This window comes from Aythya marila (assembly GCF_965140915.1).
Source record: "Aythya marila genome assembly, chromosome: 3".
NCBI classification, from domain to species: Eukaryota; Metazoa; Chordata; class Aves; order Anseriformes; family Anatidae; genus Aythya; species Aythya marila.
The window spans coordinates 43,282,056-43,306,635 of record NC_139044.1 but is presented as its reverse complement, the minus strand read 5'-3'; the positions used below and the strand labels follow the sequence as shown (position 1 = coordinate 43,306,635).

Here is a 24,580-nt window from a genome sequence, read left to right as displayed (position 1 = left end):
CCAGGAGGCTCCGCGGCGGCGCCCTCCTCCCTGCCCGTCCCTCGGCGTCCCCCCCTGCGAACATGGCACCTGCCGGCGGCGGCGGCGGCGGGGCCGCCCGGGGGCTGCGGGCGGCGCTGGCGGTGGCGGCGGCGCTGGTGCGGGCCGCGCTGTCGCTGAGCGAGCGCTACCCGGCCGTGTCCCTGCTCAAGCAGGAGCTGCACCGGCAGCGCCAGGGCCCGGCGGCGGAGTGGGCAGAGCAGTACGCGGCCGAGTGCGGTGAGACGGGACGGGGACGGGGACGGGGACGGGGACGGGGACGGGGACGGGGATGGGGCTGGGACCGGCAGCGGGCCGGGGAGGGGGAGCCCCGGGGTCGCTCAGGGCCGGGGGGGATCGGGGGGTTCGCAAAGCCGTGAGCCGCGGCTGGCTGCGAGGGCCGGGCAGACTTTCACCCGGCGCCGAGATCAATAAAAGCTGCGCAATGTGGTGGGGAGGGCTGGCGGAGAGCCCTGTGGCTGGCGGGGTACGGGGTGCTATGAGACAGCCTTTAATTTAATATATGTACATACACGCTCACCCTACTTGCCCTAAAACAGCAGCGCAGCACTCCGCTCCTTGCTATTCAAATCTTGTGGCCAAGTGAGTCGCCCGCTGGAGGAGTCCCTGAAGCTCCCAGCTCCTTGGGCAGCTCTCCCAGGAGCCGTGGCTCTCGCTGTCTCCAGGCGTTCCTCTTGCTGCCTGCCGCCAGCTCCAGGAGTGTCTCCGCTGATCCCGCTGAAAGCTGCTAACAAAGCAGGGTGATACAGGCTTGAGTGTATCTAACCTGTAGACAAAGACAGCTCCACTCCTCCTGTATGCACAGCATCTTCATTGCCCCGAGAATTGCAAAGGTGAAGGGGTGCTTTGCCCCCTCTGCCTTGCACCAGGTAGGCTGTTACCATGCCCTGCCACCTTGTTCAAAAACTCGTTCATTAAATTTTCACTGCTATGCAGAAAAGGATTCTGGAGTTAGCAGGTCCTGCCAGCATCTCTTTATTTTGACACGTGAAGTCAGATGTGCTCAGTGAGCCTACGCTGAATTCCCCATCACTGACTTAAGAGCACCAGCACAGAACAAATAACCTATTGATGATGCTGCCCATGGCACGGGAGAGAAACATTTTGGCCAGCATAAAGAACAGGGCGGTGCTGAAACCTCTCCCCAGCAATGATTTTTCTGGGAGCTGTGGGTGGTGAGCCACTGTTCTTACAGGACTTTGTGACTTCAGACTTTCACCTTCTGCTTTTCACTAGCCCTGCTTCTGTTGTAAAACTTCTCCCACCCAGTTATCATTTATGGCTCAGCTTAGTTCCAAGTTTCTGTTTACAGCAAATGGTTTTAGATACTCTTTGACTTCCTTATAAGAAGGCTGTTTCATTTTGTTTTTCCCCTGCACTTGAGCGAAATGGGGAGTTAGCTAACTGCAGGCCTTATGTCATCAAACTACAAGAATAGCACTGCCTGCCAAACTTAATGAGAATGCACGTACACCCTCCTCCCCCCTTTCAAATTTAGCATCAAGCTTATTTCCACTCTTGTTTGTAAATAAAATACCTGGTATTTGTGATATGGAATCAAGGAAGTAATACTGTTGCTTTTTCTTTTTTGCTTTTGCGGTGTTTCAAATTGATAGAAGCTGTAGGATCTGAAGATTGGAAAGCTCACAGCTCTGTTGGGCTAGTAGTCAAAGCACCATGTAGGTGAGATAGTGACTCCTGTGGTCAGTCTAGGGGCTTTTTGTTTGTTTGTTTGTTTTTGCTGTTTATTTACTTTGTTAATCTTTTTCTTTGCTGTCCTAACAAGCTGTGTATCATTCCTAGATTTGAATGTAATATTATCCTTAGTAATATACCTGTGACGGTAGTCAGTTATGGTTTGCCATGTTCTCTCTACTTTCTGCAGTCTTTGTTAGCTCTGTGTCCTGGACTTCCAGCAGCAACTCTTTGCCCACCTCCATGTGATCCCTTCCATTAATTTTCTTCCGCAGGTTTGGAATGATGATTTGGTCTTCAATTTGTTGGGCAAGAAAACAGGATCACAGTGCTAGCTGGGGACCAACCTACCCCATTTTTTTTCCCTTTCTTGATTCCAGTTTCCCTCCCCCTTTTATTACTCCCCTGCTCTTTTTTTGGGGGGAAGCTAAGATAAACATGAGGAAGTGTGGGATGTGTTGGCAGAGCATGTGTGTGACTTCTTGAATTCCTAAAGGTATTAATTTTCTCTTTTTTTTTTTTTTTTTTTTTCCCCTAGACTCATCGTTTTTGCACTTCCGTGAATCAGATTGTGACATAAGAGGGACTTCATCTTGCGAGTCTGTGCTTTCTCTCAACACAGAAAAAATTCTGGTAAGCTGTTAAGAATATAATGTACAAAACAGTTTTTAGTAGATTGAAGTGACACCACTTTAATTCCAACTGGTTATGCAGTCAATTTTCAGCAAATAACTATAAATAGCATCTATTGATTAGCAGCCACAGGTCCCCAAAGGGCTTAAGTACAAATGAACTAAAGTTGCTCATGAAGGAATGGCTTCGTAGTACTCCAGCATGAGTTTTTAGGGCTGTCAGCAGTATAAACCATTGAAGCTTTCTTTTCACTATAGGAACAGAGCAAAAAGTGTATAATGGGTTTGGGAAGGTTACTGTTGCACTCGTAGGTGGTTGAAATATCTTTGTCATGGGTGCAAGTGATGGGACTTCTTTTGACTGAACAAGACAAAAATAAAAACCAAAACCAGAAGGCAGGAAGACAAAGCACAGTCCTCTCAGTAGAGGAAATGAAGTTAAAAATCTCATCTGAAGCTTAAAGTGTTAAGCTGTTTTCTGCAAAGTTAAAGATGTACAGATGTGCAGTTCAAAAGAAGAGAACTGAGCAGTGAGAGAAGTTAGTTTTTCCATTCTTACTTCCAGTTTGAAAGGTTTACTGAATGAGAGTTTTGCGTTTTTCTAATGTGTGTTGCTCTGCTAGGCTTATAGCTATCTTTGGAAAAAACTTACGAAAACGAACAGGGTAGAGTATGTCAGTAAATGGGAGGCTGTCTCAGGCAAAATCAGTTTGTGCAGATAAGATTTGTGTTCCCAAAATAGTTTAGGCTTTGCTAAGCCTGTTGTAGTCTCAGCTGTAACCAATTTAAAGTTCTTAGGACAGTCTTTTTTTCTTTAGCATGGCACTACTAAGTTAAACTTGTCTTTATTGCTGGAGCTATGCTTTTTTGGTATTTCATTTTGTGTTTTACTCTTCTGTAGTACTCTTCCCTTTGTAGGAGACAAAGGAATAGTTGATGGGGTAAAAACTGAAACTTTCCTATGAAGTAACATATGTGTTAAACTTCTAAAACTTCACGTTAGACAGGTGTAATGTATAAACAGCAACCACTCCTGGAATACTGTCAATGTTCTTTCATTTGAAACCTTTAGTTAGCCTTTTGTTAGAGAGGATAGTGGCAGTATCTGACTGAAAAACAATTTTTTTTCCCTGTGAAAGACTAGGATTGAATTTGTTTTCAATTAGAGCAATCACAGTAGTCTTAACGCTTTGATTTAAAGCATTCTCTGTTAAAGTTCTGTTAAATTCTTTGTTGCTGTTTGCTAAACACTACAAACCATGATGTTTTACAGAGTCAAGCGAAGTCACTTGCAGAGCAGAAAAGATTTCCATTTGCTACTGATAATGACAGCACAAATGAAGAACTGGGTAAGGTGTCTTATATGAGGTTTGTTTGTGCAGGTGAAGTACATGCCGAGTAGTAGTACTGAATGCTTTGAAACTAAACTATTGATTCCTATGTGATACATTAATTTAAAAACTATCCTAAAAAGCCCAGTTCATTTTCAATGGTTACGCAAAGAGAAAACAGTTATGTTTTCCTAAAAATCCTCTCTGCTATGCTCACTGGAATTCTTCCCTGAGTCTGCTTAAGCAGGTGTTCAGAAATCATTGTGATTAAATCCTATTAAACAGTCTCAACTACTTTCTGCTTCCCTTTTCTGTCACTATTGATGGCTAAAACTATTCAGGCATCCAGAAAAATATCAGTGGGATGTGCTTTCTGAAAAGTATAGGTCTTGGACCTGTTTTGTGCTCTTCACACACTCTTTTCATCAGTGCTTACAGGCAGTAAGAAGGCTTTCTGAATTTGTGTCCTTCTGCAGTCCACTACTTGTTGATGTTTTTTCAAAGCACTCTTGGGGCAGAAGATGGAGGCATTTCAAATAAAGCGACAAGAAATCCTTTTCTCAAAAGCTTTGAGGAAGAAGTTAGTTGCACTGCTTCTCCAAAATGGTATCCTGTGAAGGAAGCAGTGGGCACTACGAGGCAGCAAAGAGATTGGTGAGAATGTGTTTCAAGGAAGACAGCAAAGGGTCTTTTGTATAAGAGCAAAGAGAGTCTTTCCTCATAATTTGTGTAACAAAGTAAAAACAATTGGGTAGTTATTTGTTGATGTAACTTCTGCCTTCAAGGATTTATCCAGCAAAAGTTAAGGATTTAATCTTTCATATTGCTAGCATACCTAACCATGTTTCCAGACTCTTTTAGGGAATGCTGAACTTCCAACCAGCAGAAAATATTTGATGCTTTAATATCTGCACTGTAGACTGAAGAGTATGCCAGAGGGTCCCTATTATCATGTTTTGCCTGTAGGCTGACATCTAGCTACCCACTTTATTTCAAGTATGTCCTGCTGTGAGGAGCCTGGGTCCCTCTTGTTTCTGTGCTACTGCTTGTAACTGTCTGAGGAAAAGTAGCATGGAATGTATCTTGCATTCTGAAGAAACTTAGTATGCAGATACTTGGACAAATGGATCATTGTTAACCCTTGTATGTCATTATGAAAAATCTACTTGTAATGTTTCTAGTACTTGAAGATTAATTGGAAAGCTGGAATTGAAAATGCTGATATTCTGTCAGCTACTGTCAATCACTTGCCATAGCTTTACAGACATGGTCTACAGCCTCGTGTTTTGCCAAGAGTCTTAAGTGAAGATAAAACTGAAACTCATTATCAGCAAGACAAGTAGTTTCCATTTTCTTGCTTCCTCAGCTTTTTTGTTTAATGATAGCATGCTTGAATTCATCTTCTTTTTATTTGCTGGTTGTTCTGTGTGCGGGGATTGGAACCATAAAGATGATACCAAGAAACCTGTAGGCTTGGAGGATAGTGAAATGACAAAAACTCAACAGCTCTTCAAACTGTCCTTGATTCTTCCTGTTTTCTTTCAGTTGGTGGCTATGCTATATGTCTGCACAGAGTGAAGCTTTTTATGTATTGAGGAAAAAGCTTATATTGCACATGCACTTCCTTCTGTGTAAAATAAATGCTCCAAGAATTAAGGAGTCTCTGGGTTAAACACATTTCTCACTTCTTTCACTTATCTTTTTTTCTTCCTTTAATGAACAGAGTTTAGTGACACTGCCTGAAGATTGTGGCCTGCCTGAAAAATCTCTGTGTCTTATAAAAATACTTGTGTTCTAATTGGCTTTATTTGTCTGTTTATGTTTGAGTAAATAATTAAGCTGATAGACCTCATCCATTCTGCTTGGATGACTGCTAAAACTCAGTATAAGAGTGAGGAAAAGTAAAATTCCAGTGCCCAGTTCTGCTCTCAACTGTTCATGTGAACTGCTGGGGGAAATGTTTTTCTTTACCTTTCATAGCTCTAGTTTGCAAGATGCTTGCTTTTTGTGGGCAGCGTGGGCAGATCTTAGTCCAGAGCTAAGACCGGTGAAAGATTGTTTCATTAAGCATGTTGTAGGTATTCAGCTGTCAAAACTGAACTTCAGTCGCGTAAGCACAACCACAGCTTTTCAGTCTTGTGACTTGACTATTTTTGTATCCTGTGAAGATTACAGGAACATGTTACTAAAAACAGTGGTCTGTTTCTTTTTCAAATACTTAGCTTCTGCTCCAAAGGCAGGGTACAAGAACTTTAAAACTTTTTGTGTTTTAAAATGGGTAAGGATTCTGTGTTTTTCAATCTCAGTTTTATAAACAACAGAGTCACTTTTGTTTTTCTAGGTACTTCAAGTGAACGAAAAAAATGTGAGCTATTAAAGTTTAGCAAAATGTATGCAAAGAAATAAAATCAGATGCTTTCTAATAGGAGTATCAAAAAACTATCAGTGTTAGCCAAGCGCACTTACAGTTGAGAGTTCACATAGGGCTACCAAATAGGGTCGTGGTACCTTTCTAACATGAACTCTTTCTTAAACTGCTTGCAAAAAAAGAGAGGAGCGAGGGACAAAACCCAAAATCAGGTGAGCATAATCCAAACTGAAATAATTAACAAAGGGTAGGTAATGGTTGAAGAAGGCAATTTCAGTGGCAGTTTAGAAAACAATTGACCAACTAATATAAGTTGCTAGTATGTACATTATGTATATTCCTGTAAATGCAACCAAATTGTAAAATGTATGTGTGAAGGAAGCCAGCTGTTTTTTGATGTTTTACTTATGCTTGTAATTTCTTGTTAGCAATTGCTTATGTGTTGATTGGCAACGGCCTGTATGATGAAGCCATACGACAATTTTCAACAATGCTTCAGGTAAGCTTTCTTTTTGGACTCCTCAAGCTAAATGTAGTATTTAAGGGAAAAAAAAAAAAAAAAGAAACACATCACTTTGTGAAATTATCCGATCTAACCTATGGCTTTTACTAAACCATATTGAATTAAGGGTTTAAAAATGAGAATAACAGCTCTGATATTTATTTTTTGTCCAAGCATAAGCATGCTCTTAAAGTCAGGTGATTCATATCTTGGTTAGTTGGTGAGTATTTTTCTCATCTGTACGAATAATTTTCTTTATGATGTTTCGATTTAAAAAAGCATCTTCAGAAACCGATTTGTGCAAGATTGAAGTTCCTTTAATTCCTGTCTTAGTGTGTAGACTGAGATCATTTAATTTTGCTGTGTATGGGAGGAGATGGGCTGCAGTTAGGATGCTCCTAGTAACATCAGGAGAAAACAGAGCAAGATAACTTACTGCTAGTGTCAAGTTCCACCTTGCATTCTTAGTGATAATACTTTTGTATGATGGATTTATCCTTCTTCAGTGGTAAACATGTGATGAGTTTGTAAGTAAAACTTAGCTAATACTTCAGGATATTTGTTTCTGATCAAGGTAAAGAATTCAGAATCTTCTATGAACCTGGGTAACCACTTTTGAAACAACAACAACAAAAACAAACAAACACAACAACAACAAAACCAACAAATAAACAAAAAAACAATACCTAAAGCTGATATCAAAATACTGTGTTTATATGGCCAAGAACCTGTGACTATGAGAAGTATGTGCCTTCTTTTTTTCTAAACTGGTTGTAGTGCACAAATGGAAGTGGTAAAGTAGTACTGCAAGTATCATGCATGTTTTGACTCAGGTAGCATATGGCTCATACTTTGATTGAAAGTATAATAACAAAACTATTATAAATAATAGTTTTTATTAAAAATAATAACAACATTATTATAGGGAACTTATCAGAGGACAAACAAGCTACGAATCAGAACTTTTTCCAGTTATTTAGAGATCTGTCATTGGTATGCTTCTAATGTAAGGAATGATTTAACTTTTCTAATGAAAAATCCTGCTTCTAAAAATTAAGTTATAAAGCTCTTCCTGCCTTCTCTTGAGTAAGAAGGTAAAATAGAAAGTGAAGATAAGTGAGATATATCAACTGTAGAAAGTTACTGTGAAAAGTGTGCATGTAATAGAGCAGATTTGTAATGCACACACTTCAGCTGAAATCATGATATCATGATTAGATGCCTCAAAGAATGTAGAGTCATTGAGATCATTCACTCTGTCTTCCGTAAGACAATTTTAAATACACTTATTAAAATGATTATTGGAACATTTAACAGAACAAACCATTCATGCTTAGTCATTATATTAAAAGTAGGGAAGTTACCTGAACTTGACATTGGCACGTGTACAGTTGGGATCAGTTGAAGTCTGGCAAACTGTCAGCATTGGTTACACCACTTATCTGTTGTTTAGTCAATGCAGTAATTTGTTTCCTGGCAGTTGTCCCAGGTAAATGAGCACAGCTACGTACCTGGTTGCAGGTATTTAAATTGGCAATTTCTGACTGGATTTCAGGGAACCCCTAACTGCCTAGAAAAGTTGTGCCAAGAAAACCAGCTCTGCAGTTGTAGTTCTTCATATTTGGGTGGGAAGCCATGGCCGGATTACATTTTATTGCACAAGATGTTGTTTAACTAATAGAACCTCTCAGAGTCTAAACTCCTTCCCTCTTGTGTTATAAAAATCATAAATACAACCAGAAGAAAGGAATAAAAAGTATACATGAAACTTTTCTGTATCTCACTGTTGAGTGCTTTTGCTATAAAATAGTGTTAAAAATGCTGTGGGTAGCATTTCTCATATGAATTCTCTTCTCTCCCATCAGATTTGTTGGAGATGTTTAGCTCTTTTTCCAGACAAATCCTGCCCACTAATTCCAGTATATTAAACTGGAAGGTTGTGACCATATGAAAGTATAGGATGTAATACAATCCATGTGATATCTTTGCCTGGCAGCTGTGGTTGTTCATTGCTTGCTAGTTGATAGCAACAAGAATTAAACATTTATTGAAGAAAGATGCGTATTTTTTAAACGATTACTACATTTGTTCTTAATCTAACAGGAAGAACCGGAGCTGGTTAGCGCAATCTATGGACGAGGGATAGCATATGGAAAAAAAGGACTCCATGTAAGTAGATGATTATTTAAAGTTATAGGTGACTGAATTATTTGAAACTAACCTATAAGAAGGCCTTTTACAGGAGGAGCTTAGATCGAACGGTATGTACCTATCAAGTTGTAAACTCATGCTCTCCTGCTATAGGCGATGCAGAAGTGTCCCATGTCCTTCCCTTGGTAGGTGCTCTGTAACCTAGTGATCTAGTGGACCATGCTGCTCAGCCCATGGGTGTGTTCTTTGTGAGACTGTGAAAGTAAAGCAACATGAAGCAAGGATGCCAAAGGAGAATATAGGAACAGTTGTGAGCGGTGAATTGTAATGCTTAGCGCTGGGATCTACAGCTACTTGAAAGAGTTATCAGATAAGATAACGAGCAGTGTCTTCTAAAATGCAGGTTTCTGAAGCCCCACAGAATTTATCTTTGTATCTGGTCTGTATTTGGAAATAAAAAAGTCTTTTATTTCAGCATGGAAAATCGTCAGCTCTTGCAGTCCAGTAGGCTTTATATTGCTTCTTGACAGACATGCTTCTTCAAATCTTATTGAACAAATTAATACATTTCAAGTTAAATTACTTAGAGCTGACTGCTCAAAATTTTCCTGAGCAAAAATAAGTTTTAAAATAGATATAGTTTATGTAGCCCGTTAACTCATGATTGAGTGGTCTCTCAGTATTCTAGAGGGAACAAGAGTTGAATAACTTCTTGAAAATGTCTCTTGTGCAGGATCTTTAATTCTTTAGTGGTGCCGACAGGAGCTTAAAGTCCCTCGTATTTGCATATTTTTAACACCAGTCTGATTTTTTTCCCGAGTTTTGTTAGATGTTGCTACAGTTTCGCTTCAAAAAAATGAGGTTTCTGTCAACACCTCTTTTGAGACACTAAGATGGTGTTTAGCATGTTAAAACTGGTTATATAGCAGCTTGCTAAGTAACCATGTTTTTGTAGGTGAAGTATGTGCTCCCATCCTACAGCTTATTGAGGAAAATCTAAAAACTTAGACAAGACACTGATGCCATCAACTGATTGCCAGAACTCCTCAGATCAGGTTATAAATGGTATTGATGAACGCACTGGTGTGTGTGTGTGCGCGTGCATGTGTGTTGGAGTTCGTGTGCGAACTTGAGCCAGCTTTGCTGCCAAGAATAAGTTATTAGAGCTGCAACACAAAATTGATGTTTACAAGCAGAGTTCATTTTCTTATAGCAAATAGGTGTTTTTCAGCTATTTGTAGCATGCCGCATCTTAATCTTGTTAGCGGAGGTGTGAAGGGCATTTAATGTAAATCAATGCATTTTCAGAGTCTTAGCCAAATGAATTGTTCTTCATCGCTCAGAATGTATTACTGTAAGTACACACAGTTGTTTACCTTGCTTATTTTTCTCCTTTTCAGGATGTGAAAAATGCTGAACTTGCTCTTTTTGAGCTCAGTAGGGTAATTAGTCTAGAACCAGATCATCCTGAAGTATTTGAACAACGAGCAGAAGTGAGTATTTTTTTCTGTCTTTTCAGGTATTTGGAAGTTGTTGCAATTGCACAGTGTTCTCAAGTATAATTTTCCATGTAATTTCTGGAACGTTTACTTTTAAAATTAAACATACATGGAATGGAATTACTATAGACAATAGTAGAGCATATATTATGTTTAAGTGTACAATTATTTATAAAATATAAAATATTTATAAATATGTTTTTTTTTTTAGTAATCTTGATCTAAAAATATGAAAGGCATTCATATAATTGGGAAATGGGCAAATTTTGGTTGGGGGGAATACTTTGCCTAAACTGAAGAGGTTTGAGAAGGTTTTAATTACGTTTTCTGTTGAGTATGTTGGAATTACTTTGAAATACAGTATTTTGCTTTGGTTGTCTTGTTTCTGTTCAAAATATTAAGTTCCTAAAAATGATGATGGTTGAAAGTACACTGGTATTTCAAGGGAAAGATGCTTTAAGATGTTCTATTTCATAAGAGCTTCGAAAAAGGAGAATTTTCTGTCCTGTTCTAAAAAATATAGTTATTCTGTTACAGCTGAACATGAAAAAGAATAATTCTCATATTTCTAAAACTAATCCATTCAGCCTGCATGCTCTAAACTGATGTTTTCGTTGGGTCTCTTAGATACTGTCCCCTCTAGGACGAATAAGTGAAGCATTATCTGACCTCACCAAAGCTATTCAGCTACAGCCATCGGCACGGCTTTACAGGCATAGAGGCACCCTGTACTTCATATCTGAGGTTAGTGGATTTGGATGGTTCTGTTTGGTTCTGGTTGTGTGGGTGTTGCTGGGTTTTTGTTTGGCATTTTCTTGTGTGTTTTTTTATACCAATTGCTACTTTTGTTCAAGACCATCTTTACTATTTAAGCAGAGGGGGGGAAGCCTTGTTTTTAACGTATTTAACTTTCCAGCAGTTCAAAGATATTATTCAAGGATTTCATCTGCGTTTCTATTTAATGCAGAGAAGCAGAGGGCAACTACATGGTTTACCTTGCGTGCTTGTCTCCAATTATTGTGTGTGTTTGAGGAATAGGATATGGATAAAGAATTTGATTTATAACCTCCAATTGCATTTAAGGAGTATTATTAAATACTAGTCTAAAAAGGAGAAGGTATGGCCACCACAGTAACTACTATATATGCTTAAAAAACAAAACTAATATCCTGTTTTGTTATGTAATCAGTTTGTGTTGATTTTCTTACACTTTGAAGATAAGTTACTCATTTGACATTAAAGATTGTCTGAATTCTAGTAGCTGACAGCTCACTTTGCTCTGATCTGTCTCTGTGTCTAGTCTTTTTTTCCCTTTACTTTGTTTTATTACAGCACTCACTGAAAAAGTTGAAAGTGTATTATTCATTCCTTATTTGTTGATATTCTGAGTGGCAGTTTACAATCATTGCTGTTTGGCCCTGAGGGTAACTTCATATATCAAAGAAAATTCTGTAGTTTAACTTTATGAAAATACAAATATATATTACTCTTTATTTGTATAGTGTTTCTTCTGTCATCTGAAATCTACTTTATCACAGGATTATGCAACAGCCCACGAAGATTTTCAGCACTCACTGGAACTGAACAAAAATCAGCCTATAGCTATGCTTTATAAAGGCTTAACCTTTTTTCACAGAGGACTCTTGAAGGTAAAGTTATGTTAAATAACAATTCTCTATTTGAGGTTATTTCCAAAAAATAGTTGTAGAAATCTCATTTGGTGTTGGCATACATATTTCTCTCACATAAAATCTTTAAGGCAAAGGAGTAAAAGCAAAATGAAAATGCTTTTAGTCCAATTCTAACAATGTAATGCTTCATAATATGACATATAAGTACTGCTGGTCTTGATGGGCGTTGGTAAATCAGTCATAACTGATGATGTGTTTATGTAGTGCTTTCAAAGATGTTTGTGTTTTGCATCTCTGCTAAGATCTGCATGGTTGTATTAAACTTTTTTTTTTTTTTTTTTCATGAAATGGAGACTCCTTAGAGGAGCCTGTGAATGGGAAAGGGATGAAGAGGAAAATAATATTAGATTCTTTCTTGAATGAGCTAGAATCAAGCTATTATTCAAAGAAACCAGGAATAGAGAACCCTACATCAGTGCCTGTGATATAAGTTGATTCTGAAGTGCTCATAGATAAATAGGGGGGACATAATTGTTCCCTCAGATTCTAAAATGAGCAGAGAAGTTGTTTCCTTTTTCAATCAACTGAAACCAATTTGAGATGCAAAGATATAACTGTGATTCTTAAATTTCAAGAAAGTGGATTTTTTTTTTTGCCTTTACTAACAGCTTGGAATTCAGTAAAGGTTGTATGAAGAAAGCCTGACAGAACCAGGAGACAACCCAGAACTCCTGGGTTTCAGCCCAGTATCTTTCATAGTTTATCACTACCCTTTTTGTATCCATGCTGGTATTTTCCCCTCACACACGCACACTCACTGTACAAGGTGAGAACTCCAGGATGTCACTGAACTTACTGTCTGTATCTTATCTCAGTCAAGTGAGGTACTTGCAAATAATAGTTGGATTGAATTTCTGATTTTTGATGTAGACAGCCAAAAGCCCAGAAAGTGAACGTGGAAATATAACTGACAAGAGTAAATAATGCCTCAATCTTCAAGATGGGAACAATGCTTTCTTTTTTCAGATTTGCAAATCGACACAATTCTTTGCTTTCCTCTACCCCATTTTTTTTTTTTCCTGGAGGAAGTATCTTACCCATTACAGCCCTTTCATCCCTCTCTAATATTCTGTTTCGGAGAGATTGTTACTGAGTGGCTCTGCATTTCCAAGCATACCTCTACTCCTGTTTATCCTCTAATAAATTACTGTCAGGAGTGGTTCTTAAAGCAAGGCTGTACAGGTCACCTCTTAGGTTTTACTAGGCTTGCTGGAAACTGAGCTTTGGCTCAGTTTGAGAGGGTATTAATTTTTGGGGGGGGTGTTAATTTTTGAGTGAAAAGACATTGCTTTTGGGGATAATCTTCCGGCATCTAAAACTTATCTAGAGTATACAAGACAGTCAGTAATGGTAGATGACTATCTTATATTTTTGTTCAATAAGTATTTTGGTGCTTCTAGGAGATAGTACTCAGAATATATTTGATGCCTATTCTAAATAAGAATCTTGACAGGATTTATACTAGCTCTGTACAAGTAACTTAAGTTTCTTACAAAGTTCTGATGAATAACTAAATCCATGGCAAGTAACTATTGATGCTAAAATGGTACGGAGGTAGTAAGTGACAAACTTTTTTGTTATTATCTCTCTATAGGAAGCCATTGAATCTTTCAAAGAAGCTCTGAAGCAGAAAGCAGACTTCATAGATGCATATAAAAGTCTGGGACAAGCCTACAGGTAAGGACATTCAGAAATAGTTTTAAACTTCTTCTATATGATTGTCTTCTTTAAAATGCACTCCAAAGTTTCACACATTTGTTACAAAACCATGCAGAATCATATGTGTCCTTGATAGCTCCTGTGGCCAGTATGGCTACGTGAGCATGTGTTCAAGACAAATAATTTTCAGGTTTGCTCTGTAGTTTTAATTCAGTCCCCAGCAGCTGTGGATCAAAGGTTAGGTGAATGGCAGGTATCAGTAAGATGGGAACATAACATAGTCATCAACTGAGTATCTCTGCACATTGTAGTTCTTTTCCCAACTTGCTGTGTCTTGTCAACTTTCTATTTCATATTTTACATTACTATTTTTGGAAAGTACTGATCTGCAGCAGAAATGCTGTTGCAGCAGAAGCATATTCTGTTTATCAAGGGTTAAATGGGGTAGGGATGGTACACAAGCATTTCATACAGATTTTAGTTATGTGGTCATGTTCTCTTCAGGCTGTATGCTTCCTTCAGCATACAGAACATGCAGTATTTACTGAAAGCAGTGAATTACATTTATTACATTAAGTTTTTATTATTAGCTTTGTGGACTTGTGCCTTATTACAGTCTCTGCGTTCTGAACTCAATATAATGGTTAGTTTCCTCATGAGTTTTTCTGTGGTATTTGTTACTGTGGTGTGTGAATACTTTTCAGGTGCTAATGAATTGTCAGTAATTTAGCCTGGAATGTGGGTAGGTGCCTTTTTACATTTCCAATAAATCCTTTAACTATGTGTTTTGTGTTTGGATGTGAGACTTTCTCTCTCTCATCTTTTCTATCCTGTGTCCAAGAAACTTCAGTCTGAAGAAGTTTTGCTTTGAGGGATGGGGATGACGGGGAAACAAGCTTTTTAAAGTTTCATTTTGCAGTGGATTGTTGTCTTACAAAGCAAAAGTCACTAAATCAGAGCATTCCAATCAGCTGAAGTATGTTGCTTTTCTCCCCTCTCACTGTCCACCACACTCAAAGTTCTCTGGTCCTCAGGAAATAATGGCAGAAGGAATGTAAAAGAAACTTCATTTCTTGTTTTGCTTGTTTTTTGTTTTATTACACTTAATACGCAAAGCACAATTACTGTTGGCTCATCTAAAATGCTCAGCAGTGAGATAAGGAATCTCAGCCAACAACCAGAAGATGAATGGAATATTGTTTAATAACAGAGGGGGCTATAACTAGTGGCCAACTAGGAAAGTCTGAAATACTTTCCCATAAACACACAGGTGTTATGAGAGGCAGAAATAATACCTAAGTTCTCCAGGACAGCCCTTGGTTAACTTCAGCTGACAGATGCTTCTTTCTTTCTAAAATTAGATATTTTAAGTTCACACCTTCTTTCTTCTACATTTCAAATATGGTGCTTAAAAAAAATCTTTTAAAGATTTTTTTTTTTTATAGTGGAAGTAGGCAATTCTGAGTCTCCGATTTGTCCTTCTGCACAACATCAGTTATGGCATTTTATTTAATTTCTGCTTTGAGTCTAGTGACTTCTGTGTTCGTGCATGTGCTTGAAACAGAAGAGCTGTGGTTAATCACTGATCTGTCTACAAATTCTTTTTGGCAAATGTACTTAAAACTGGTTAATGTTGTTAGTCTTTTCTGGCATTGCTAGTTTGGATTCATTTCAGGTAATGTAACTTGACCTAGAAAGAACTTCAAGATCTTAAATTTTAAAAATCAGTCTCCTGGACAAATATTTGAGGAAAAAATTACTTGTGTACTATTTCTATTTTTATTTATTCTGGATAGTAAAAACAGACACAGAGAAACTAAAAGCTGTCCTGACCATGGAGTAAGTCACTACGTTTGTTAGTATGTTTTTAGTTTCATCTTCCAAACACCACGCACTTTCTTATTCAACATTTTAAGTATTTTGTATATTAAATAGTGTTTATATAAAATGTTAAAAGACCTGTCAGAGATTGCATTCTCTAAGAATGCATTTTTTAGAAATTTTGGTTCTGTTAGGTTCTGAAACCCATACTTAAATTATTTTTTTTAATGGTTTATGTCCATATAGAATTGTGGAAAATTTTTGTGGTCTTGTGGCATTGCATATTAGAGTACACATTTCAGCTAGTAAAAAACTTTGTGCAGCTGTTAATACCACCAAAGAACAGTTAGAGAATTACTGCTTTTGCTGAAGAAATTTCCTATTAGTATTGCATTCCATTTTGATGATATCCCCTGTGGACACATGAAAACAACTTTTAACAAGTAAATTTGCTGTCACCATGTATTTTTCACTTTATACTTTATGGAATTCCCTAGGGAACTTGGCAACTTCGATGCTGCTACAGAGAGCTTCCAGAAGGCTTTGCTGCTAAATCAAAATCACGTTCAGACATTACAGCTCAAAGGAATGATGCTTTATCATCATGGTAGCTTAGATGAAGCACTGAAGAATTTTAAGGTATGTAGTGTAAGACCCACTTTAAATAAGAAATCAAAATATTTTAACAAAAATGAGTATACAAGAATTGTTTTAAAAAAAGACAAATTCCAAGTTTTACATTCTGAATGCTAAGAAGAATGTGCATTTGAATTTAAATACAGTTTAAGTCTGTCATAAAAGATTTATTAAAAGCTTGGAGTTTAGAATTAAAAATGAAATTTGGCTAAAACTAAGATACTTCCTCTACTTCATGAATTCCTTATCATGCTCTGGTTGAAATGATTTATCAGTTTTTTGAAACTGGTAATTGTGTTCTAGCTAATATTTTACTTTGGGTTGAAACTTAAATGTTTATTTGTACCTGGGGGAAGAAAGGATTTAGTCTTCTTTGTAATTTTAAGCTTAAAATATGCATACAAAGTTCCATTTTTTTGAACAATAATTTCTGAGGCATTTTCCGTGTTTTGAAACAACTCATGCTATGTAGGAAGCCACTGACCTTGGGGGGAAAAAAAGTACATAATTCTTTAGGTAAATAAAATCTTGCCTCTTTCCATGGACATTAAGTAACAGCCTCATTTTGCAGGCAGAACAATAATGATATAGACATGTGGTTAACAATCGCTTTTAAAACAATAATTGAAATGAGATGTGGACATGACTATATCCCCTTTGAATGCGACTGTGCTTATTCTAAGGAGAACACTTCCTTAGTCATTATGTATTCCTCTTGTAGAACACAGTTTGTAGATACTGGTATAATTGAAAGGATGATTTAACTTTTAAGACAGAAATGTTCCTCTAAAGAGATGTAATTGTTAGAAAAAGAATCAGAGCATTGTTTAAATGAATGAATATCAGTTTGCTATGTGTTTAACATACAGTAAATATTTGACTAAAATAATGAAGTGTACTAATGCATGAACTAATGAAGATATCACACCATTTCTTCAATCCATATGTTGAACTAGTCAAGAAAATCACATTAATGTAATGACTGTTTTTTTTGTAGTTTAATTCAACTAATGAAACTAAACCTGTTATCATTAGTGCAAACACAGTCTACTTTCATAACAATTAGTGCGATCAAAAGCATATTTGCACTGGCAATTCCTTTTCTTTAGTAAAGCTAGAAGTACTTTTCTTTGCTAGCAATCTAAGTGCCAGGAAGAATTTGAAAGAAAACTTTGGTGGAAAGTGCTTCTTAATAATCAGTAAATCTTTTCAGTAGGGAAGGCCTTCTGACAAAACAGGTTAGCTTATTTGAAGATTCTCATTCTCTGTTTCTTGATTTGTGAATGCTTTATTCCTTTAACCTTCTAGAGGTGTCTACAGCTAGAACCATACAATGAAGTATGCCAGTATATGAAAGGACTCAGCCATGTTGCAATGGGACAGTTTTATGAAGGCATAAAAGCTCAGACTAAAGTTATGTTAAATGATCCACTACCAGGCCAGAAAGCCAGTCCAGAATATCTGAAAGTGAAATATCTCCGAGGTGAGTTGATTTTTTTCGCTTTAAATCCTGTAAGAACCCTGAAAGTGCAAGTGTGGTTATAATTATGTCAATTTTAAGGAAACATTGTACATCCTGAGGAGCATGATAGAGTGTGTCATCCAGAAAATGTACACACTTGTTTGTTCATGCAGTTAAAAGTCGGCACCGTAAACCTGATGCATATTTCTGTGAAAAGGTAAAGTGGTACTTAGCTGAAGTAGGCTTATGTCTGTCTTGGAAATTAGCTAATAACAAAACTTGATTATTGAAGAGTAATACCTTATTTAAGTTATGTTTTATAACCGACAAATGTATAATCTGTTTTCTGATCTTATATAATTACAGAAGTAGAATAATCATGCGAACAGTATTTAATTTTATTTCTTTCCTCCAGAGTATTCTAGATACTTGCATGCACATTTGGATACCCCTCTTACAGAGTATAATATTGATATAGATCTTCCTGGAAATTTCAAGGACCACTGGGCCAAAAATCTTCCTTTTCTTATAGAAAATTATGAAGAACAGCCAGGGTTACAGCCACATATAAAGTGAGCAATTTTATTTTTTTTAAGCCTATTCACAATGCTTTTTTTTCTGCTTGACTTTTAAAAATGCTATTCTGAGGCACTTATACTGTGGAAATCCAGTGAGTGTAGGTTCTTTCGAAAACTGTAGCAACTGGAGTTGATTCAGTTCATAAAAGAGGAAGAATGATACTTACAATGACTTTTTTTCAGTTTGATTTTCACATAAGCAATATTGTTTCACATCATACAGCTTTAATGATTTACTATTCTATTTTGTTTTCTTTGCAATCAGTGTTAAGGCATTGAAAAGTTTGAGATGCTGAGTGCAATGCTATGTAGCACCCTTACTAGTTTCTTGCTATGTGTTAAATTTTATTTTATTTTATTTTTGTTAGAGGTGTAATTTCTCAACTATTAAGTAGATTTGTTAATAACAGATGGGTTTCACTAGGAAAAATATTCTCCAGAATAATTTAGATAACCAATATTTTATGGGCAGCATAATATCAGCTAACAGAGCACGGGATTTATTAGACTAGTCTTCAGAAATATGTACTTAAAGGAAGGATAGCAGTTTCTCCTGATATAAATGAATTTCTAGATATATTCTCACTTAATTCCTCTATGTAAAAATAATGCTGAGTTAAAAATATATGGCTTTTGTGTTAAAAAGATGGATTCTATTCCATACATGCAAGAAGCTTTTACAGAATTAAGGGATAATTTGCAGAATAAGACTTCCAGCTTCTATATGTATTCTTTCCTTACTTAGTGTTGAGGTTCCTCAGGTAAGCGTGGCATTTCAAGAAGGTGTGTTATTGGTTAACTTTTAGTGCCAATTACTATGAGAAAGTCTGAAGATGAAATAGTTTTTGGTAATAATAAGATGAGTAGAATGAGGATTTGATTTGAGATAGTATAACTGCCATATACTATGTATATTTAGTGAGGTGGGAAAAGAAACGAGTGTCAAAAAGTCAGTTTTTGAGTATTTCCCACATGAACAGTATGGATTACCAGATGAACAAATTGTTTTATAACTTCCAAGACCTATGTTGCCAAGTTATGTCTGATGTATGTTTTTCTCCTCTGTAAGAGATGTGTTATTTCAGAATTTTGAAAGCTATAAGACTGATGTGCAAGAACTCATATGTGTAGCTGATCATCTGGGTTCCATGATGCAGTATGAGACACCAGGATTTCTTCCAAATAAAAGAATACATAGAGGTATACTGAAAAAGCTCTCAACTTGAGAATTAAAAAATTAATGTGGTTACAATTTAATGCCATGCCTTTACTACCTGCAAATTGGTCTTAAGCTCTACTCATTTTGAATACTTATATAAAAAGTTAAAATGAAAATAATAATTATATCAGCAAATTTCCTGGAAAAGATGATCTGCCAGTTTTTAATGATATGGGCATTTTTTTCTGTAAATACATCACTTCCCTGCTTCAGTTTTCCTGTCTGTACAAAAATAAGTGTGTGGTTCTGATTGCTTTTCTGTTTTTGTTGTTTGTCCTTCTCTCCTCCTTCTCCCAGCAATGGGATTGGCTACTTTAGAAGTAATGCAAGCTGTGCAGCGGACGTGGGCAAACTCAAAAGTTCGGATGAATGGGAAAACCAGACTGATGCAGTGGAGGGATATGTTTGATATTGCTGTGAAGTGGCGAAGGTAATGATAAGAGAGAAAACAAGCCTTAAGTTGTAATAATGGTGCATGCTTCAGTTAACCAAAGGGCTGTAGTCTGAACAGGTAGAACAATTGTTATTTCTGTGATAGAAACAGTTGAATAAGCTAAAGGGAGTCAATCTTAGCCTATATACTTGAATGTATCTTTGTGCATATATTTGTGAAAAATCCAATGCATTCCATAAAGGGCTGCATAACAATAAGTAATCTAAACAAAGAGCTCAGACTGAGGCATTCTGGGGTTAGAGGGATTCTTTACTTGGTGTGTTGTTTCATTTTGTTGTTGTTGTTGGTTTTTTTACATTCTTCATGGAAAAAGAGTAGATAAAAGCAAAAGTGTGTTGCTAATGTAGAGAGGATGGATGAGTGTTTTGGTAGGTAAACACAAATAGATCATTCAAAGGTAATTAAGACCAAACCAAATAATGTGTGTTTTTTTGAATACTTTATTGTATCTTCTATTAATTCTCAATTACTTTCACATTAAATTGTTATCAGAAATAGAAATACTTTTTTTTTTTTTTTTTTTTTTTTTTAAAATGTTCTATAGAATATATTTTAGTCATCTTGAATACTTTTGTTTTTTTTAATGTTTACTTGGTTTTTCTACCCCATCTCTATGGAAAAATTGCACAAACTGATTGCTGGAGACCTGAATCTGATTATCTCTTGCCATTGTAAATATCAATGATTTTTTTTCATTAGTGTACAACTAGCATTTTTATTTTTTTTTTGCATAAATAATTATTTATTCGAATAAATTCATTTTTGTTAATTTTTTATTCTATGAAGTTATTAGCAAAATACTTCATAGTATTTTGCCTTTCTGAACAGCCTTTTGGAATGTCTTGCTTTCCCATTTGGAGATTGATAGGTTTGGCGAAAGGATTGCTCTGGTTTTGTTTCAAATGCAGTCCAGTTGATTGAGCAGAAGTTATCAGAGTATTGTGTCTGAAACTGCTGGCCTTGAAAACAACAGACATTTAATAGCAGTCTGTGACAATCTTGTCAGCTGAAATACTCAACATTTGAACTTTTTATTTTTTGCGTGATTAATTCACGTGAAATAATTCACAAAAAATGCAGTAATATAGCCATGTAACATTGATCAGATTGGGCTCATCTCATCAGGTTCCTCAGTAAGAAAAGTTACTATCTTGAACTCTATAGCTCAGACCAGTGGTCAATAAAACTTTGCATCCTGTCAACAGCAAGAGCTAGTTGAAGGTTCGTAAGAAAAAGTGTAAGAGTAAAACAAGTACAAAGCAATCATCCAGAATGGTTTCCCAGTCTGTCATAGTTTTCTGTGGCTTGTGCATTTTATTGAGTCAGAAGTGACCAATAATGTACTCAGAGTTGTAGAATCGTAGAATGAGGCAGCATTTTTCTGCTGTTATTCTGGCAGTAACATCTGTGAAGAACAAGACGGAATCGAGGCGTGTTTGAATTTTTTTTTTTTTTTTTTTGAGTCCAGAAAGACAAAATACAGCAGTCACCTCACTTGTATTGGTTTAATTCTTTATAGGTTTTTGGTTCTTAAAAATCTCTCCTTAGTTAACACCTGTGCATTATAAACTAACATACTGTGCAACGTCAAGCTCCCTGCTGCAGACACAGTATTCAGTTTTGACATGAAGATTCCCACAACCTTCCAAGCAGTTAAGGCAGAGGTGACTCAGAGGACCTGGTACTAGACTTGCCCACATTTTTAGGTCTTATGCTGTGTTGGGATTTATTTTTCTTAAAGCATCACTGATACTGAACTCATTAATACTTAAGGTGAGCAATTCTGATGCAAGTGAAGGCTGTCGTAGGAGGAATTGTGTATACCTTTATCAGTAGGAAGACATACTTGTTTGTGGATTTCATGGGTTCTGTTGGCAATGAGAATCAGATTTTTCTTTTGTTTTATGTACCCTAAAATGGAATAATTGTAGGCACATTTGACTGAAGAATCCCAATTACTGTAGGGTAACTAATTTTATTTGTTTATATGATAGTAGCAGCTAGGGGCCACAGTGGAGTCCCTATTATACTTACTTCTTTTGTAAAGTAAAAAACAGTTGTGTTGCAAAGGTTCTATTTTCTAATAAAAGGCTAAACCAGGTAGGTGAAACAAACAAGAGAGTGAGGAAGAAATAAAGTAACATTAGTGTTAATAGTTCTTGTCCAGATGAGTGAGATATAATAAGCCAATTATTAGTAGAAATCAGACTGATAGCCACTCCTTAAAAATAGATCTGCCAAAAAGGTGTTTGAAGTATATCAACAGAACAGCACTAGGAAAACCTCTGTTTTCACTGCCTGTGCTACTGTTCTTAATTTATTAAATGAAAGACACGAGAAGCAAGCAGCCTCATTTTTGCACTATGGAATTTAAAACGAGGCAAAAACTAATACTAGCTACCATTCTGTAAGTAAGTATTCTGATAAAATAAGAGGATGCTTTAGGTACAAGGAGTGCACTTCTGAAAATACTCTGCTTTCCCCCTTTAAAAAGAAGGGAAGGGTTGGGAATTATGTTTTCCGGTTGATGCAAAGCTTTGAAAGACCATAGGACATATTGCAACTTTGTTTGAAACCCTTACTTTTTGTGAGCCAACCTCTAGCTACATAAAATGCTTATAAATTCTTTTCTTATGAAAACCCTATGTACATTTCTTTAAAAAAAAAAAAAAAAAAAAAGCATTTTTTGTGACTTCTGAATTATAGCTTTTGTGAAAAATTGTGTGAGAGAACAAAGTTCAATTAGAAATATTACATGGAGTAAAACGTGCCAATGTTAACATCCTTTGTCTTTGTAGGATAGCAGACCCTGACCAGCCTGTGCTTTGGTTGGACCAAATGCCCGCCCGAAGCCTTAGCAGAGGTTTTAATAATCACATTAATTTAATCAGGTATGAGAGTTTTGCCAAACAGCTTTTTCACACACACTAAGGCACTGTACCAAAACTTACTGGTTGTTCATGAAACAGCATGCACGCTAAGGACATATGTGTCCAATACTATATTATTTACTTTAATGTGTATTTTTTATTTTCTATTGGAATATTTATTTGTTGTGCACTCTTATTTTTCACTGATGACATTTTCTCTTCCTCCTGGATTTCAACTGTACAACTGAGTTACAGCAAGATAAAAAGTAGTACCTGGAAGGTGCATATTTTTACATACTGTTTTTAATTCCCAAATGATCTTTTTTTAATGTAAAGTTAATCACAGCTGTTATTACTGCAGATGATACTTCTTGAAGACAGTGGCAATTATAATGAAACAGAGCTTTCTTATTGCCTTTATTCCCAATTTATAATAGGGAGAAAACAGTTTCTTTAGTTGTTCTCAAAGTAGACCAAATTAAAGCAAAGGTGACAAAATAAGTAACCCATCAAAGGTAATAGGTGCATTTTCAAACAAAGCTCAAATTAAAGATTGAACCACTGTTGTACGTTCCATCTTCTCCCATTCTGCAAGACTCAGTATTGCACTCAAGGTAGTGCTACCTCCCACAAAGTGGTAGAAGTGTGAGAGACTCAATGTGGCAATGTGGCAACATCACTGTCAATCACAGGAGCAGAGTGTTTGTAACTAAATATGTAGCCAGATTACATCTTTTTTTTTTTTCTCCCCCACTATGGGAAGTATTGAATCTTTGATCTGTCATTCTGCTTTCATATCTACTTCTTCCTTTTTTTGAGAATGTGCTTGGAAAAAGCAAGACAAGGAAGCAAAGCCTTCTCAAGAATTTTAAAGTAAAAAAAGTGATAGTCTGATGTTCACAAATGATGATCACTACTGATAATTCCTCCACGCTCGTCCTACCATTCTACAAGGCTCCCCTTTACTTTAAGGAGCAATGGCAATGTAGTTTTAAACTCCAAATTGCAATAGGTGGTTGCCCTTCAGGGATGTACTCATTATTGGACAGTCTTAGGCTTAGGCTTCTGTCTTCCCTCAAGTCAAGTGTTACATTTGGGCTCCAAACTCTGTCCATCTTTACTGCATTCCTCTCTACACACATAGGCTTCAGCTGAAATCACAACAATCTATTCTTTGAGACAAGGGTGTCTCCCATACTTCATCTGTTTCTGTCTGTTTTTATTTTAAAATGGGAGAGGGGAAAACTTAATTATTAGGTAGTCTAAGGTGGCAGAATGCAAGGACATTAATATAACAACACTTGATTACTATGCTGAAAGCATATTCTGAAGAGTGCACCCTTGTTCAAGATCTCTGTCAGCAACTGTTTTTCACTGAGCAAAGCACAGTAATTGCTTTGCTCATTGCATTTAATAATTGCATTTAATTGCTCTGCTGATAGGAAAACAAAACTGACAACTTACTGTTCCAGTTATTGTGGTGGTTCTGTAGAAACTTAAAATAAGCATTATGAACTTTGAGAATGATAGGCCTGCAGTTTTAATCTTTTGGTTTTGGATCAGCCTTGACTTTTGGAGATCTCATCAGCATTTTGGTTGTGCATTTTTTGATAGCAAATCAATGATTATGAGGGAGTTACCATTTAGGGGCTTTTTTAGAGGGAACACTAGATTTGAAGCAGCCTTAAGAGCTGATCATGGTTCAGTACTGGCTGCTGACTGCATCCTTTTTGATTCTAGGAAGCAATACTTGTTTGATGATTCTACACCCCAAGTAATAGCTGTTTTCCTTGGTTAGCTTCCCATAGTGATTTGTTTCTGTTTTTGGATTCCCTCCTGATGACTTCACATGGGGCTCACCCCCATCTGGAGTACAGCTTTCAGCTCTAGGGCCCCCAGCACAAGAAAGACATGAAAGTATTAGAACAAGTCTAATAAAAATTACTTTCTCTAATAAAACGATTTTATCTAAC

At 36.7% G+C, this 24,580-nt stretch overlaps 1 protein-coding gene across 2 annotated transcripts in view; it reads left to right on the top strand.

Annotated features, from left to right (window-relative positions):
- The first annotated feature begins 61 nt into the window (after window positions 1-61).
- The window catches only part of TTC13 (tetratricopeptide repeat domain 13), a 38,581-nt gene continuing 14,062 nt past the window's right edge, over window positions 62-24,580 (top strand). For both annotated transcript variants that reach the window (XM_082758079.1, XM_082758078.1), the window contains exons 1-15: window positions 62-258; window positions 2,273-2,367; window positions 3,640-3,715; window positions 6,494-6,564; window positions 8,671-8,736; window positions 10,119-10,211; window positions 10,845-10,961; window positions 11,756-11,866; window positions 13,503-13,585; window positions 15,886-16,027; window positions 17,333-17,507; window positions 17,902-18,058; window positions 19,134-19,264; window positions 19,581-19,713; window positions 22,536-22,628. In XM_082758079.1, coding sequence (XP_082614205.1) covers window positions 63-258; window positions 2,273-2,367; window positions 3,640-3,715; window positions 6,494-6,564; window positions 8,671-8,736; window positions 10,119-10,211; window positions 10,845-10,961; window positions 11,756-11,866; window positions 13,503-13,585; window positions 15,886-16,027; window positions 17,333-17,507; window positions 17,902-18,058; window positions 19,134-19,264; window positions 19,581-19,713; window positions 22,536-22,628 — 1,739 coding nt within the window. In that variant the 5' untranslated portion in view covers window position 62. The remainder of the gene's footprint in view (window positions 259-2,272; window positions 2,368-3,639; window positions 3,716-6,493; window positions 6,565-8,670; window positions 8,737-10,118; window positions 10,212-10,844; window positions 10,962-11,755; window positions 11,867-13,502; window positions 13,586-15,885; window positions 16,028-17,332; window positions 17,508-17,901; window positions 18,059-19,133; window positions 19,265-19,580; window positions 19,714-22,535; window positions 22,629-24,580) is intronic.